General features: G+C 37.3%; 1 protein-coding gene across 3 annotated transcripts in view; it reads right to left on the bottom strand.

Annotated features, from left to right (window-relative positions):
- Nucleotides 1-19,154, bottom strand: part of ArfGAP1 (ADP-ribosylation factor GTPase-activating protein 1) — a 70,603-nt gene that overhangs the window by 3,954 nt on the left and 47,495 nt on the right. For 2 of the 3 annotated variants that reach the window (XM_090181268.1, XM_090181267.1), the window contains exon 10: nucleotides 6,663-6,800. The exons of the other annotated variant lie outside the window; for it this stretch is intronic. In XM_090181268.1, the coding sequence (XP_090037394.1) occupies nucleotides 6,663-6,800 (138 nt within the window). The remainder of the gene's footprint in view (nucleotides 1-6,662; nucleotides 6,801-19,154) is intronic. 3 annotated transcript variants of the gene reach the window in all.

The raw sequence follows: 19,154 nt of genomic DNA, 5'->3' as shown, positions 1-19,154 counted from the left end.
ACTATTTTTTCAAAATTATAGGATTTTATAGGACTTTTTTCTTCAAAATTATAGGATTTTATAGGACTTTTTTTTCAAAATTATAGAATTTTATAGGACTTTTTCAAGATTATAGGATTTTATAGGACTATACAGGGTGTTTCTATAGGTTATGCGAAATTTGAAGGAGTTGCAGGGGGTGAGTTGAGAAGTATGCCTGAAAAGAGCGCCAGAGAGCTTCAAAGTGTGGCCTACTAGCCCCTGGAAATAGGCTGCAACAAGCGCAAAACCAAGCAGCAGGGAAATGCGGACATTAAGGTTTGCGTTCGTGTGATAGGTAAAAAAGGACTTAATAAATAAATAAATCTTTGATTTTCACTTAAAAAATAGAAACCATTTTATCACAAAAATATACTAGTAGCTAACCATCTTAACAATAACAAAAGTAGAGACTAGAATGACTTTGTATAATAATTGATCCTATAACTAAATCTAACAACTTAATTGAGTGGCGGGATTTGAAATGTGCAAAATATCAATATTATAGGATTTTATAGGATATTTTTGTAAATATAGGATTTTATACGACTATAGTACCTCTGGGTGGGCCCCTGAAATATAGATTTTGTGCCACCGTGACTGGAATAGACGTTTAAATAAAAGCTATTCAGCCAGAAAATAGTTGTAAGAGCGTGATATTTTGAAGCGCGCGCTGCTTAATAAATTCAATATATAAGGGCTCGTGCATATTTCACACGCGCCTCTTGAAAGAAAATAATGTTATTTAAAACTAAAATAAACACGTGACTATTTTATTCAGTGACTCGCGCATGCGCATAGGAGGGGAGGAAAGAAAAAGAGAGCGGCATTTATTGAAGCGCCTATTAATACCAGTTTTCCATCGTACTGCCAAAGCTTTTATCAAAGTTCTGGCAGCAACGTTTGGCAGATGGGCAAGGCAGTCGTGGAGGATTTTATCGAAAGAAGTAATATCGTTTCGTATATGGGAGAGTTGACTAGCCCTATAAAACGGGGATTAATAAACTAGCTAGGGGTGAAAGGCGCTAAATACGTTAAAAACCATTTGTTTCGCAGACGATTTTTCGATTTAGTTCATATTCCCGTTAAGCGTAAAATCGCTTTTCGCGACGATCAGGCTAAATTTTATATTTTCTGCTTTATCTTCAATTTTAGTTATTATAGCCGATTGAAAGATAACAGTTACGTTATCTGATCGGAGGAAATCATTACGTTATATCAAATTATATGTATTTATGTTCGGATATTTTCTGATCAGTTAATGTGTCCAAATGCAAACCAGATTGATTAAACCCGAATGTCATCTCAAGTCAACCGAAGGGTTGGACAACCAAAGAAATCCCGAACTCTTTCCAAGAAATCCGAAATCTAGCCTGGAGCTCTTCAAAATCTCGAAATCCGGCAAGAAATCCAAAAATCCGCCAATAAATCGAGAAATTGAAAAATCACGAAATCCCGAAATCAGACGTAAAATCGAGAAATCCCGAAATCCGCCGAGAAATCCCGAAATCCGCCGAGAAATCCCGAAATACAACGAGAAATCCCGAAATACAACGAGAAATCCCGAAATACAACGAGAAATCCCGAAATACAACGAGAAATCCCGAAATACAACGAGAAATCCCGAAATACAACGAGAAATCCCGAAATCCGAAGAAATCCCGAAATTCAACGAGAAATACCGAAGTCCAAAGAAATCCCGAAATACAACGATAAATCCGGAAATCCGTCGAGAAATCCGGAAATCCGACAATAAATCGGAAAATAGAAAAATTACGAAATCCGCCAAGAAATTGAGAAATAGAAAAATTACGAAATCCGCCAAGAAATTGAGAAAAATTACGAAATCCGCTAAGAAATTGAGAAATAGAAAAATTACGAAATCCGCCAAGAAATTGAGAAATAGAAAAATTACGAAATCCGCCAAGAAATTGAGAAAAATTACGAAATCCGCTAAGAAATTGAGAAATAGAAAAATTACGAAATCCGCCAAGAAATTGAGAAATAGAAAAATTACGAAATCCGCCAAGAAATTGAGAAATAGAAAAATTACGAAATCCGCCAAGAAATTGAGAAAAATTACGAAATCCGCTAAGAAATTGAGAAATAGAAAAATTACGAAATCCGCCAAGAAATTGAGAAATAGAAAAATTACGAAATCCGCCAAGAAATTGAGAAAAATTACGAAATCCGCTAAGAAATTGAGAAATAGAAAAATTACGAAATCCGCCAAGAAATTGAGAAATAGAAAAATTACGAAATCCGCCAAGAAATTGAGAAAAATTACGAAATCCGCTAAGAAATTGAGAAATAGAAAAATTACGAAATCCGCCAAGAAATTGAGAAATTAAAAAATTAGAAATCCGTAGCTAAACCCGGGACAAAAGTTAAGAAATCCGAAATCCAACGCGAAATCTTGAAATTCCGTACACGTTTTTGATGGATGTCCGACCCCACGAAGTCATCGTAAGCCGGCAGACAGATTGTGAGCGCATTTCAGATGCCTTACAGTCACCGATTTCATTACTTTGATTTGCTGTCCACAAGAGTATATATATTACACAATATAAAACCAGGATCGGTCCATTGCAATTGATAGTGAAATTCCTCACAACTATTGCACAGCGGGCGCTATACAGCAGACATCTTTTATGCTCGGGCTTTCGTTGAATTTTTCAGATAATTATATCAAAAGTAAAAATTTCTGCCAGAGATTCCAACAAGAATTTCACTATAAATTTCAATGGACTGCTCACATATAGGGCACCCTGGATGTATATTAGTTTTACTGTTATCGGCAGAGTTCCTAGGTATATTCCCATTTAACCCAATTTTACCTTCTCCCAAAGTTATCAGTTCTCCCAAAAACATGGTGTCCCATTTGTCCCAATTCCATTTCTCCGAACCGGAGTTCATTTAACCCAAAAATATGTATTCCCATTTGTCCCAATTCCATTTCTCCGAACCGGAGTTCATTTAACCCAAAAATATGTATTCCCATTTGTCCCAATTCCATTTCTCCGAACCGGAGTTCATTTAACCCAAAAATATGTATTCCCATTTGTCCCAATTCCATTTCTCCGAGCCGGAGTTCATTTAACCCAAAAATATGTATTCCCATTTGTCCCAATTCCATTTCTCCGAACGGGAGTTCATTTAACCCAAAAATATGTATTCCCATTTGTCCCAATTCCATTTCTCCGAGCCGGAGTTCATTTAACCCAAAAATATGTATTCCCATTTGTCCCAATTCCATTTCTCCGAACCGGAGTTCATTTAACCCAAAAATATGTATTCCCATTTGTCCCAATTCCATTTCTCCGAGCCGGAGTTCATTTAACCCAAAAATATGTATTCCCATTTGTCCCAATTCCATTTCTCCGAACCGGAGTTCATTTAACCCAAAAATATGTATTCCCATTTGTCCCAATTCCATTTCTCCGAGCCGGAGTTCATTTAACCCAAAAATATGTATTCCCATTTGTCCCAATTCCATTTCTCCGAACCGGAGTTCATTTAACCCAAAAATATGTATTCCCATTTTTCCCAATTCCATTTCTCCGAGCCGGAGTTCATTTAACCCAAAAATATGTATTCCCATTTGTCCCAATTCCATTTCTCCGAACCGGAGTTCATTTAACCCAAAAATATGTATTCCCATTTGTCCCAATTCCATTTCTCCGAGCCGGAGTTCATTTAAACCAAAAATATGTATTCCCATTTGTCCCAATTCCATTTCTCCGAACCGGAGTTCATTTAACCCAAAAATATGTATTCCCATTTGTCCCAATTCCATTTCTCCGAGCCGGAGTTCATTTAACCCAAAAATATGTATTCCCATTTGTCCCAATTCCATTTCTCCGAATCGGAGTTCATTTAACCCAAAAATATGTATTCCCATTTGTCCCAATTCCATTTCTCCGAACCGGAGTTCATTTAACCCAAAAATATGTATTCCCATTTTTCCCAACGATCAAGTTTCCCAAAAAAATTGATTCCCATTTCTCCCAACGATCAATATTCCCAAAAATATGGATTCCCCTTTCTCCCAATCATTATTTGGAATCGGTAAACAAAGTAAATTTACCGTTTTGTGAATATGTGAATTGACTTGGCGTTAGGTTAGGTTAGGTTAGGATCCAAAACCACAGAAGAATTCCTCGAAGCGATAAAATGGGGATTCGATGTAAAATGAAATGGGCAAAATTTTATGTACTTGCATATTAAAATAAAACCTATATTAATGTTTATACCAAGTGTAATTTTGGGACAAATGGGATTTGGGATAACTATTTTGGGACAAATGGGATTGGGACAAATAGGATTGGGAGAAATGGAATTGGGAGCAATGGGATTGGGAGAAATTGGAATTGGGAGAACTATTTTGGGCGAAATGGGGGTAAACCAGTTCCTTCGCAGTAATGATGAGCCCCATAAGGACGAATCTCTAGCTGAAATTTTGGCTTTTGATATAAGTTTATATTAAAGGTTTACGTTACGTAACTGTTCAGCAAACTGAACTTTTTGATATTAATAATTGCAGACCAGGGAGGCTTTTCGGTAAAAATAAAATATGACAAAATATCATGATCCGTCAAAAATGACAACGCGCGTGTGCAGAAGAGGCTGCTATCGAAATATCAAACTATATTATTCAAATTGAAAATCGTGGTGGTCTATAATGCCGACACAAGTAATTTTAATTAAATGCTTCGACATAATGTCGATGGTACCAATTTAAGTCAAAAATAAACAGGTATTTTACGTCCGCTTAAGCATTTAGTTTATGATATGATTAAAATACCGGATATAGCCGTAACATACTGCCACTACTTAAAATTGCACTTACACAATCGGTAGCTTGTGTTTTCGATATCCGGCCCTTCCCCACAGGCGCATTGCCATTTTTGACGGATAGAAATTTTTTGGTCTATTTTTATTTTCACAGAATAGCCTTCCAGTTTGCTTTAACTCTCATATACATCTCGGTATTAAAAGTGATCTATGGTTTACTAAACGGAATACGAACCCGGTTTTATAAGCATCGTCTGAAAAGAGTATAGAAACTAAATCTATATTTAGTGAAATAAATCTTTGATTTTCACTTAAAGATAGAAAATATTTACGACTTTGTATATGAATTTATCCTATAGCTAAATCTAGCAATTTAACTGAGTGGCGGGATTTTAAATAGGCAAAATATCAAAATTATAGGATTTTTTAGGACATTTTCCTAAAAATATAGGATATTTAGGACATTTTGCTAAAATAAAGGATTTTATAACATTTTGTTAAAAATAAAGGATTTTATAACATTTTGCTAAAAATATAGGATTTTTTGTAGGATATTTTGCTAAAATTGTAGGATTTTATAGGACTTTTTTCTAAAATTGTAGGATTTTATAGGACTTTTGAAAATATAGGATTTTATAGGACATTTTTTAAATGTAGGATTTGTAGGATATTTTTAAAAATGTAGGAGTTATAGGACCTTATTAAAAATGTAGGATTTTATCAGACATTTTTAAAAATGTAGGATTTATAGGAATTTTTTTTAAATGTAGGATTTTATGGGACATTTTAAAAAAAATTGGATTTTATAGTAAATGTAGGACCTCTGGGGGCCCTGCCTTCGCGTACTTCGTAGCGTAAGTTCGTCCGCTTTATAATTACAAAACGCAGATGGTGATCATCCGTAGGATAACTTAGGGTCATACTGATGATCGCTGACCAACATAGGCCGTCATAAACCCGTTACCAACACAATGAAAATATAAGATAGGGTTCATACAACTATTGGCAAACCGATTTCTCTGATCTTTCCAGGTTTTCCCTCTGATTTTCCTGGTGTAAAAGCTCCTAATGTTTTATGATAAAATCAATGAAAACTAAAGATTTATCTTGTTATGTAACAAATCTGTTTACGTAAAAGTATAGGGTTACTCATTTACATTTAAACTAAACTGGTTCCATATTATTGTATAAGAGAAGTAATAAAGTCATTTGATTTTTAATAAGAAAACTGTTATAATGTAAAATTTTACTTTTAAGACTAAACTCCCTAAAACCCATAAATGTCCCTGATTTTTACCAAAACATGGGAATTTCACAGATAAAAAAACATTGATTTTTGGGAATTTTACTGATTTCCTTCTAAAAATGGAATTTCACTGTTATTTGCCAAATAAATAGAATATACCTGATATTTCCCCCAACAGATAAGTATTTCTGTTATTTCCCAAATAAATTGAATATCCCTGATATTTCCCCCAACAGATAAGAATTTCTCTGTTGTTTCTTAAATAAATTGAATATCCATGGTATTTCCCACAACAACTGGTAATATCCCTGATTTTCCCCAACAAATGGTAATTTCCCTGATTTTCCTCAAGAAATGGGATTTTCCCTGATTTCCCCCAAACAATGGGAATTTACTGGATTTTTACCAAAACATGGGAATTTTCCTGATATTTCCCCAACACATGGGAGTTTCCTGGATATTTCCCCATAAGGTGGTGCCTCGGGTATTTCCCTAGCTGATTCATATTATTATTTCCCTGACTTTCCTGTCCACAATAAAATAGCCTAATATTTGCAAGTATTTAGGGGTATTAAGGGCGAGTAAGAGAAAAGCGTAGACATGCCTATTTTGACTACTTCCTCGACTCTGGGCCCAATCTTCCCAGGGCTCGTCGTCGCTGCCTCCTCTGGCTTCCTCTCTTTCGAAAGCGTGAGATTGGTCGTGCAGCAGCGGAGTGTTGCTCTTATCCGGATCCTTATTCCTGCAACAAAGAAAAACTCTCAAGTTTAAAATGCGTTTGATTCGCTTCATTTCGCAATAATAAAAGCGAGCGTACAAAAGAAATTCCCCTTTAAACTAAATAAGAACATTTCTTTCTACTTCTTCCACGAAAGTTATTTTAAAGACTCTAGAAAATACGGGGAATGGACCTCTAACAATATACAGGGTGTTTCAAAAGGTTATGAGAAAATTTAAGGAGTGAATTGAGAAGTAGGCCGGTTTTTTCCCCATTTTCCTACGATGAGTTAAAAGAGCGCCAGAGAGCTTCAAAGTGTGGCCTACTAGCCCCTGGAAGTAGGCTGCAACCAGCGCGAAACCAAGCAGCGGGGAAACGCGAACATTAAGGTTTGGGTTCGACGTGTGATAGGTAAAATAGGACCAGCGTAAAAAAGTAAACTTAAACAGTATTTAAAGTTCTTGCTGCTTAGTTTTGCGCTTGTTGCAGCCTACTTCCGTTTAGGTTAATAACGGTAATAGTTAGTGTTGGGAGCTGTTGGCTCGCGCGGCATGAAGGGCTTTCCACCACCCACACCTCCTACGCATTGCAACCCGGTCACCTGAATTAATGGCTTTAATTCCAGGGGCTAGTAGGCCACACTTTGAAGCTCTTTTAACTCATGGTAGGAAAATGGGAAAAACAGGCATACTTCTCAACTCACCCCCTACAACTCCTTCAAATTTTCGCTTAAAGGCCGACTACATAAATCTTCGGTTTACTCTGTCTTTCACTGGAAGTAGGCTGACTGCGTGGCACACGTGTACTGCAGTAAGCCTACTTCCAGTGAAAAACAGAGTAAACCGAAGATCTATGTAGTCGGCCTTTAACCTTTTGAAACACCCTGTAGATGGGGATTTTTAATGTTTTATTTATTTATGGTATTCCTATTTGACGATAATACCCGAACGCCAAAGGAAGCCGTGCCACAAAGCGCAAATACGGGAGAAAATGTTCAATTTCGAAAGTCGAGTCTACTTGTAGGCGTTTTGAAATCGCCGTAAAAACTCCTTGAGAAGCAATATTTGAAGCATCGGAAGAGAAAAACCCACGTTCGGCCTAGTTCCATTCGCACCTATTGGCGCGTTTTGGAGAGAACATTTTTCATTTCAATAAAACGAATCGATGTTGAACGATGCCAAAAACCAACAAATAAAGACTAGCTCGAAACCTAAATAATTCGAGTGGAAAACAAGATGTCACGGACATTTAAGTACACACAATTACATATTAAATTTAAATTTGAACTAATTTACAATCATCTTGTACAGTAACTTAATAAACCCAAAAGGAATTTTATTTTAAAAAATTGTGTAGATTTTAGTGCAAAAATCGCCGTAAGTCACTAAAATGGAAAAAATTATTAACTTCTTGGGCTCAGATTTAAAAATGTATATCGGGATACCGAGGCCGGTAAATGTAGCGTCGAACTAGATATCGTTGAAATTTATAACCATAACTGGTAAAGAGTTATGTACGACACGGCGGCACTGTACGTGAAACCAAGGATACAGTATCCTTGGTGAAACCAATACACAGATGCCTTGGATTGTGTGTAAAAAACAAAGAATCACGTGACCACCATGGCCATCTTAAGGTCATAGCTGACATAAACACGCTACCATGGCAACGAAATTAGGCCACGCATACGAGCTATAGATGAAACCATTTGAACAGTAAATTAACGAAATTCTAGTGGTTCGCCATGGAAACCTAGATAGGTAGCGACTGAAGCAGACGCTATTAGTTTTTCCTCATCGTTATTCGTAAATTTGACTTTATAAATAATACTAATAGCATTTTAATATAATTAAACTTATATTTTGATAAGTTTATTTAAGGAAAAAGTGCTTATGCAGGGTTGCCACATAATTTTGAGATTCAAATTCCCTATTTTCCCTGACCATTTTAAGAGATTTTCCCTGACTTTTTAATGCCAAATTTTTATTTTATATTTGACTTTTATCAGAAGTTAATAAATTTTAATGAACTTATATTTCAGTAAAAAGGTTATTGCAATGTTGAAAAAATTAGCCAAACTTTCAAGGAAATAAATGATAATCATAGAATTTGTCATAGATCTGGTCTAAAAAATAACCTTAAAAAATTGCCAAGATAAAATTTAATTCCCTGACTTCTTACAAATTCTAAAAATTCCCTGACATTTTCCTGACTTTTTAGGTCCATTCTTAAATTCCCTGACTTTTCCCCGATTTCCCTGACTTTTTAAATTGTCTGTAGCGGACGTTACCATAGACGCTACCTCGGGGAAACTAGCACCGTTACGCCACCTAGACCCGTTTCGTTTGGATTGCAGAAATATTACAGTAAATAACCTTCGAATACAAAATATCGCGTTACATTTTAAATAAAAGTAAAAGTGGGTATTGATTGCGTTATGACGGATGATGAAATATCTTTATCCGGCCGCCCACGGAACTAGAGAAAAATACTTTTAATGCACTCGCTCTCTATTCATCCTTTTTTCTCCGCATTTCCTTCATCAATGACAAAGAATCTTTCCCTCCAAAAAAAACCGCCGAGGGTATAAAAAGAGATGATAAATCCCCCGTTCATCATCCTTTTTCAATCCTATACTCTCTTTTTACGCTCTCGAGCTTCTCCATCCTTGATCCTCTTTCTTTAATCCTCATCCTTCGAGGAGGAAGAGAGGAGCTAGAGAAAAAGAACGTTTTGGCCATACGTGTTTACTCGGAAATATTCTTCCCTTTTAAAGGCCGACTACATAGTTATTCGGTTTACTCTGTCATTCACTGGAAGCTGGCTCGCTGCAAGACACATGTGCTATGCAAGCAGCCGACTACCAGTGAGAAACAGAGTAAACCGAATAAATATGTAGTCGGCCTTTAAGATCCCGAAAGAAGAGAGATAAGGAATCCGTAGTTATCCGTGTAAGTTCGCGATCGGGAAGAATACCTAGTTTGAACCGAGGGTTAACACGCCTGTCTGTCTGTCCGCTAGGGATATTTCGAGAGTCGGATCTTCTCCATAAAGGGAGCCAGATTTACGATCCGTAGAAATCTCTAATGGTCCGAAGGCGGAGAGAAGTGTACGCGGCTCGCATCTCCATTCGACGCCGATATACTTATACACTGCAGCAAGAATCCATACCTCTACTCGGAATGCTTATCATGCCGTATCGCGTATGGTAAGATCACTCTGACGACTTTGGCCCCGCCTACGAGAGAAAAAATCCCCTCCGCGCGCGCTCCCCTCTCACGTTGTTGTTTGTTAAGTTAACATAGTGACGTCAAAAAAACCCGTCAGCCAAATCGAGACGAAAATCTGCCGCGATAAGCGTTCCAAGTAGAGGTATGGATTCCTGACTATAGCCAAACGAGTAAGGGAATAATTTAGTCGGCGTGCTGGCTGGCATCTGGATTGCGAGAGAAGCGAAGGCGATTATCCGTAAATTTATCGGCGGCGTTTATAGCTGCGGACGCCGGAATTTATCACTAATAAGCATATCGTGCTAAGCCTTGTTAACGGACCAAACAAGAAAGGTACGATTTACGACGCCGCAATAATCGGGACTAGAATACACCATTCCCATCTCTATAATTCTGGCTCCTTATTCTAGCAAAAACCCTTCAATTTAATAATTTATAGGCAGTGCTATGGCTTAGAACTAATTTACGCTAACCTGGGACTGCGGCTTATAGATAAGGCGGTGCTATGTTGTTATACCGACGCCCCGCCCCATTTCAGGCTCCATCTTTATTTTAAATCTAGAGCGCCATCTCTTGAAAAAAAAAACGATACATTATTCATAAATATTATTATATTATATTATATTATATTATATTATATTATATTATTATATTAATTTATTAATTTTTTTATAAATATTATTATATTAATTTATTACATTTTTTATAAATATTATTATATTAATTTATTACATTTTTTATAAATATTATTATATTAATTTATTATATTTTTATAAATATTTGTAATATTAATATATAGAATATTAATTTATTATATTTTTATAAATATTTGTAATATTAATATATAGAATATTAATTTATTATATTTTTATAAATATTTGTAATATTGATAGATAGAATATTAATTACATTTCATTCGTATTATTTGGAATTTTTATATTTTTTATATAGGAATTATACTCGTGACGTCATCATCCTTTCCTCCCACTTCCTAACGTCAAACTATGGCCGCCATCTTGTTTAAATAGCTCGTGAATACCCCCTATATAATGTAATTATATTAGATTGAACATTCTCGTTACCGAAATGAGAAAAATTTGGTATTTGTTAAAGTGGCCATTGCTAATACTTTCGATTTCGCTCAGCAGATGGCGGCAGCTTTCTACTTTTTGTCGCTCACCTAGAAGTAATTGTAGGAGAAGATTTAGGAAAATTCCTTCCATGTTCCTACTAGGCTACTTTAATCCTACTGGCTTTCGCTAGAGTGCTTTCTACTTTTTGTAACTCACCTAGCAATAATTGTAGGATAACATTTAGGAAAATTTCTCCCATGTTCCTACCACCATCCTACTAGTTTTCGCTAAAGCACTTTCTACTCTTTTAGGGTCACCTAGCAGTAATTGTAGGAGAAAATTTAGGAAAATTCCTCTCATGCGTTCCTACTATCATCCTACTGGCGTTCGCTAGAGTGCTTTCTACTTTTTGTCGCTCACCAAGCAGTATTTGTAGGAGGAGATTTAGGAAAACTTATCCCTTGTTCCTACCATCATCCTACTGGCTTTCACTAGTGTTTCTACTATTTTAGTATGCAGGGGCCAGAAGGTCATATTTTTTAGAAGTAAAAGGTGTGGTCATTTTTAAAATACAAGGGCGAAATCCTACAAAAAATCTTCTGGATGTGCATTCAGAAAAAGGGCAAATTAAATAGTATTTTTCCTGCTGTAACAAAATGCAAATAAAATATACTGCCTACCTATAAAAAACCACAATAATCATAGCTTAAATTAAATATCTATAACTAGGTTCTGTGGGTATTTAAACGCGCAAACGCAATTAGATTTTGATCTAAAACTATTCCACTTATATGGAAATTTGTTGACTACACTGCGTTTTAACTTGCTGGAATATGTAATCAGTTTTATGGCACAGCAAACTCAATTTAATTTAATTCAATTCAAAGGTGTCATTATTAACCCAAAAGAAATTGTCACATTCAATGCAAAAAAAATTACCATCAAATATTTAGCTTCTACAATCCGCAGAAAAATCGTGTACTCAAATATTCAAAGGCCATGGCAAAAATAGGAGTTGTAAGAACTACGTAAATATAAAAATAATACTAAATTAACCTAGATAAACATATAATTTTCAAAAGGAGATAGTTTAAACAGGCTCGTCGTTAAATTATTCAAACAGGCCCGGCTTGAAGATCTCTCAGTCACATCCTGTTTGTCGTTCGAAATTAAAATATAAAGGCGTATTTGAAAGTGGCAACGGTAGAAAGCAGAAGGGGAATTATCACCTCCATCTGCATCTCCTCGCGCTAGCTTCAAAGGCGTCTTAGGTTTCTAAGCCCCATACCAGGGGGGGGGGGGGGGAGTACAATAAAGCGGCCTAATTTACGACAATTGCGAGTTCCCTCCCCTCATTTCCTTCCATCCCCTTTTCTCTTCAGCGCCAACAAAATCTTTGGACGAATATTAAAGCCAGCAGGCGCGGCCAAAATCCTTCAGAATTTGGTTGAGACTGCAATGTGTCCTAGTTATATGTCGTGAGGGGGGGGAGAGCGGGCCTGTGACGTTTCAAAGTGACAGAAAGAGCCGGCGTCTCCGCTGACCAAAAGGGGGCGTGCCAGTTCTCTTGGCGCGAGACAAACGAACGTTCCTTCCCCCCCTTTAATTAAGAATATAAAATTAGGAACCGTTTGAAATTGGCGACTCGGAAATCTCTATGAAAACTAATTACGATGATTATAATATAAGGCGAGCTGTTTCCTAATTATGCCAGCTTGGACAGATATGTAAAAGCGGGGAATATACGCCTTTATTTACGCGATACGAAGCAAAGCCTCGCCTTTCCAATTACGAAATAAAAATTCAATAAAAAGTGTAACATCTTATGTAAATATAATCTTACAAAAAAATAGCTTTGCATAGAGAAATTTTCCAACTAGCGCAAAAACGACGCCAAAATAATCCTCTGGGCCTAGAGAAAATCAGCCAGGGAAAAGTTAATAGCGGAAGTAAATAAAATTCCTTTCGCGATAGAAGTATTCTCTCATATTGTGAAATAGATTAACACGGAAAAAAATAATTATCTCATCATTAGCGGATTTAAAGTATTTTTACCCTTTTTAGCGATCGTGAAAATTGGAATTTGTTCGCTTGATAGCAAAAATAGTGCGGGACTAAAATAGTGGACTTACTTAAAGGCCGACTACATAAATCTTCGGTTTACTCTGTCTTTCACTGGAAGTAGGCTGACTGCATGGCACACGTGTATTGCAGTAAGACAGAGTAAACCGAAGATTTATGTAGTCGGCCTTTAAATCTAGGAGAAACAAACACAACACCCCACACCAGGAGAACGCAACCCGTCAAAAGTCGTGGATTTTCTTGTGTACATTTTTCATTGGCTAGAAGATTTAGCGCCTGCTGCTGTCGGAAGGGGAAAATTCGGAAATTGTCTTCCCCCCATCCGTAAAACGTTCAGCGTAAAGGCTCGTGACGCTCGTCCAATGAAATTCGTACACAACCCTTCGTTAGCGTGTTTAAAGGCTAGCTGCGTTCTCCTTGTGCTTGTTGCTCCTAGCTTAAATAATACAAAATTGAGAATATGATTTATAAATACGTTAATTATATTTAGTAAATTTTTCGTTGCTATTTAAATAATCTTAATACATCCGCGGTTAGGCGGGAGTTTCGCGCCAACTGGAATCTGCCTAGAGCATGAGAATGCCAGGGTTGCCAAGGGTTTTTTCTGTTACAAATTCCCTGCCCTTTTTCAGATATTTCCCCTGACGTTTTAACTATAGTTCTGAAAACTTTGGCCAACTCTCCCCTATATTTTAGACCGATTTGCAAATTCACCGCCTTTTCCCCGTCGTTTTACTAGTTCAAAAAAAATTAAACCCAAATTCGCTAATTTTTTTCTATCTTTTTTACTAGTTTTTAAAAATTTCCCGACTTTCCCTAAATTTTAGAAGCAAATTCCCTGATTTTTCCCTGTTTTTTTACTAGTCTTAAAAACATTTTCCCTTTGAGTTTCAGACCCATTTTAGAATTCCCCGATTTTTCCTTGTCGTTTTACTAGTTCTAAAAAAATTTGCCAACTCTTACCTAAATTTTAGACCTATTTTCAAATTCACTGCCTTTTCCCTGACGTTTTTACTAGTTTTAAAAAATTTCCCGACTTTCCCTAAATTTTAGACCTAAATTCCCTGATTTTTCCCTAATGTTTTTACTAGTCTTAAAAACATTTCCCCATTGAACTTCAGACCCATTTTCGAATTCCCTGACTTTTCCACTAATTCTCAAAATTTCCTGACTTTCCCCTAAGTTTTAGATCCATTTTCAAATTCCCTGCCTTTTCCCTGACGTTTTTACTAGTTTTAAAAATTTCCCGACTTTCCCATAAATTTTAGACCCAAATTCCCTGTCGTTTTTACGAGTCCTATTCCTTGATTTTCCCCTGTCGTTTTTACTAGTCGAAAACACATTTCCCCATTGAACTTCAGACCCATTTTCGAATTCCCTGACTTTTCCACTAATTCTCAAAGTTTCCTGACTTTCCCCTAGTTTTAGATCCATTTTCAAATTCCCCGCCTTTTCCCTGACGTTTTTACTTGTTTTAAAGAATTTCCCGACTTTCCCATAAATTTTAGACCCAAATTCCCTGTCGTTTTTACGATTCCTATTCCCTGATTTTCCCCTGTCGTTTATTACTAGTGGAAAACACATTTCTCCACGCGTCACCGTTAAAACAAAACCACGTAACTTGAGATACGTGGTTTTGTCAAAATTGACATATTTAGATTCTACACCCCAATTTACATTAAAAACATTAATAGGTTGCAATTGAATTTCTTTTTTGAAATCGAGAAAACATTTAAACGTATCTTTGATATTCGCAACGCATTTCACGCAAAAGCACGTATCTCGCTTATTTTCAGCTCATATCTAACTTCATGACGCAAAACCACGTATCTCTAAAAATTATCCTTCAGCAAAATATTTTTAATTAAAATCCTCATAAATTTAATATTGAAACGAAATTATTTAACTATAAAATTAACTAGCGTGTAAAAACCTAACACGCGATTTCACAAATCCCTGCAAAATTAAAAAATCAATTTTTCTCAAAAAGGCCACCGAAAAGATACGTGGTTTTGTTTTAACGGCGACGCATTGAACTTCAGACCCATTTTCAAATTCCCCGACTTTTGCAGTTTCTTTAAATACCTTAACAACTCTGGACTGAAACGTTCAATTTTAATAACCTAGCTCGATTACGTTTCTCGTAAGAAAGATTTGTTATAAGCTTCTGTTCATAAGTATTTATTGCCGGCGTATACGCTTTCGCTCGAGTGGGGAACTGCTTAAACTCTTTCGACATATATGTCCGCAAATATTTGGGTAATGCGAATGCGTAGCAGGCGGTAAACATCGGGGAATACTTTCGGGGAATACTTTCAGAAATTAATGGCCGGTTCGGTCCTCTCTCTATCGTAAATATGAACGTCCAATATTTATCGACGCTTCGAGGGAGGGGTTCCGAGATGTCCCTGGTCGCCACGACAATACGCGATGGAGGGCGTATAGTATACACTCCGGCACAATGAGCCGGCGAGCTTATCTAGCACCTTTCAATAACGCAACATAAAGCGGATTTATTAATCAGAAGTGGTCGGACTCTCGAAGGACATCGAGGAGCTCACTTTGGAATTCGACGTACGTACAAATTGGATAAAATTAAATAAGCCAATAGTTGATTTTATAAAATGTCTTTACGCTTGCCCAACTTGTTGAGATGTTGCCCTGGAATAGTTCAGCCAATGCCTAAGAATGAGTTCATAAACTCTTTAGTGGGAGAGAAAACGGATACACAGCTAAAGCGGGGAGGCAACATTTCAACAAGATGAGCAATGTTATTTTCTAAAAAGAACTATTGACATTTTTGTATCACTTTGACGAGTTTTCCGATAGTTGGTTGGTCCTCGTCTACCGACGTAATAAATCACGGGTCATCAATAAAACAATCAAAAAAGTTTAGGAAATTCCCAATTTGACGAGTGGGTGGATACGAAATATTTCAATTGGAAAATGACGGATATTTCAGAAACTGATTACCGGTACTTCGAAACGCGGCTATTAAGAGTTGTTAATTCGTAATAGAAAAAAAAAGTAGAATTATATTTCTATACATATTTTTATTAAAACGTTAAATGCAAGTATTTCAATTTAAATAAACAATAAAAATAATGATTTCAAACATTTCTTAAATGATATTAAAGTTTTACAAATAATAATAACCCTTTTGTACTGTCAAAGTCGGGAATAAACCTATATCATTTCATCTAGGCCTAAGCAGAAATTTCCCCGTTCATTTTTAAAAAAAATTTAATAATTATAAAAGGCAGCGCCATCTAGATGCGACTTAAAGCCCTACCACAAAAACTCCAACACCGCTACAAAATATTGACTAGAATAAAGAGTGGTTTTTTACCTCATTTTTTAGAAACAGATTCCCGCCGATAAATATGGCTGATAACTGCGACAAATAACCCGTTTGAACTGAACGGGATCGCAGATTCGCAGTTGCCGCGTGGGTTGATGGGAAGTGAGGGGGGAGGGGAGCCACGGATGTAAGGGGGGGGCGTGTCAACGGGTGGTTACATTTTCGAGCGACGGAAGAAATAATTCAAGGGTGGTTTTACTGGAACATTTCGCCAACGCTTTTCCGAATTAATTTCGAAGAAGAGATCAAGGTCACGAGACGGTAGGGGTACCGCGGAGGGCTGATGATTGTTAAGTCAGTTTTCGCGTGGGTGAGGGTGATACTCACTTGGAAAGGTCTCCGACTTTGTAGCCTTTGCGGAGGTGCGCGTTGGATGATCTGTCCCCCATGACGTGATGGCCTAGGTGGCCCACCTGAAACCATTCCATGCCGACAACATCCGGACACAATAAATCGCGCCGATGTCGAAGAGTCAACGTTTATGTTTTGCGAATATTACGCAGTCGGATGAGGCCGCAATTTTCGTCACGATGGGACTTAACTTTGAAAATCAAATTAAAATAATTACTACACCAGTAGATCTTAGGGGGCGTTTACAAATTGGAAACACGCACTACAATCAAATGGGCAAAAAATACTTTTAATAAATCTAAATACAGTATTAATACTGCCATAATATATATCTAAAATATACCGGTAGAGACTGACCAAATAAACAACAGTATTAAACATAAACAAAATTAATCCGAGAGCAAGTAACGAAATTATGGAAAATGGTACTTTTAATAAATATAAATAGTATTAATACTGCCATAATATCTATCTAAAATATACCGGTAGAGACTGACCAAATAAACAACAGTATTAAATATAATCAAAATCAATCAGAGAGCAATTAACGAAATTATGGAAAATGGTACTTTTAATACATCTAAATACAGTATTAATACTGCCATAATATCCATATAAAATGTACCGGTAGAGACTGACTAAATAAACAAAAGTATCAAATATAATCAAAATTAAATTAACTCGTATCCCAGGGCAACGAACGAAATATACTTAAATATTCTATTTTAGAGAGTCGCCTAAGACCCAAAAAAAAGTGTCATACTAGGTCAGTCTCCAAAATCCAAATTGCAAAACGAAAAATTAATCCAAAAAGCGTGTTTACGTAAACAATAATAATCGAAATTAAGAAATAGCGTGCGGGGGGAAACAATATTTACTAACGTTTCATATGAACAATAAAAAAAAATACACGAATCTAACAAAAATGAAAATAGACCAACTTCATGTGAAAAATAATCCGTCGAGAAATTGTAACGAGTGGATGACGTACGAATGGTCAAACCGGAACGCGCGTGCGAGAACGGAATCAAAACAGAATCGACGAGGAAGAGATGGTTATTTAACCCGAGAGGAGATTTCGGGAAGAAGAGACGATCGAAACGAGACGCCCTACAGGTTCCGATCAGGCCGACAGAAACAGAGAGAGACGGTACCCTGGCAGAGGGATGCGACTCCGAAGCGAGCGCCGCCAAAAGAAGACAACGAATGGGCGAGCGTCGATGGGGAACTACTCCGGCGAGGAGGAAACTGCGGAGCACCGAGAGTCTGGCGGAGAGAGCGCGAACCAAAGGATGACGGCAGAGGGTGGAGAAAAATCCGGATGGCCGAGTCCACAGCGACGCCACGGCCGGAGGAACTTCTCCAATCCTATACTAGACGACCCTAGCGTCGCGGAATGGTCGGGTTCGATCTTACTCGGATGATATTATCGGGGATTTGAGAGACGCGGCGCGAGAGGAAACGGAAAAATGCGGGATCGAAAGTGCCTTTTAGTCAAATGCGAGAAAATAGGATATTTTTGAAAAAGAATAAGAACGTCGAGCTGTATCGAACCGACTCCTCTTAAATAAATAAAATGGAAATGGATAAGTAGGTGGCTTCGCAAACGGAAGTTTGGCCAAACAGCCGGCTACTTCGAACGATGGAAATCTCATTTATTTAAAGAGTAAGCCCGCCGCGGTTTTCAACTTAATGGAATAAGCCATTTATTCAAACGCTTCCATTTCGCCCCCGGGGCCCGCCGGAACAGGCCCCACATTGATGGGGCCCATCGCCTTTCCTTTCATTTCAGTTACGAGAGAATTTGCGCCGGTGCGTTGCGTTCGCGGTCTAAAACACGCCTATACAGGGTGTTTCAAACGGTTATGCAAACATTTGAAGGAGTAGTAGGGGGTGAGTTGAGAAGTATGCCTGTTTTTCCCCCATTTTCCTACGATGAGTTAGAAGCGCTAGAGAGCTTCAAAGGGACTAGCCCCTGGAAGTAGGCTGCAACAAGCGCGAAACTAGGCAGCAAGAACTTTAAATACTGTTTAAGTTTACTTTTTTACGCTGGTTACCTCGATTTGTTTACAAAGCCCTTTTTTACCCGAGGGGCTAACCACTCTTAGAAAGTCTGTACACCGGATTACGCTTAGATTAGCACTGCCAAAGGCAGGGACTTCAAAGATTACGCGTAATCCCATTAGTACAGTCAAAGGTACGGCTCTGTACACCGATTACGCGGAGTGATCAGCCCCTCGTTTTTACCTAGCACACGAACCCAAACCTTAATGTCATCATT

This window comes from Leiobunum rupestre, chromosome 7 (genome assembly GCF_980474605.1).
Source record: "Leiobunum rupestre chromosome 7, qqLeiRupe1.1.hap1, whole genome shotgun sequence".
NCBI classification, from domain to species: domain Eukaryota; kingdom Metazoa; phylum Arthropoda; class Arachnida; order Opiliones; family Sclerosomatidae; genus Leiobunum; species Leiobunum rupestre.
This window is presented reverse-complemented; position numbering and strand designations above follow the sequence as displayed.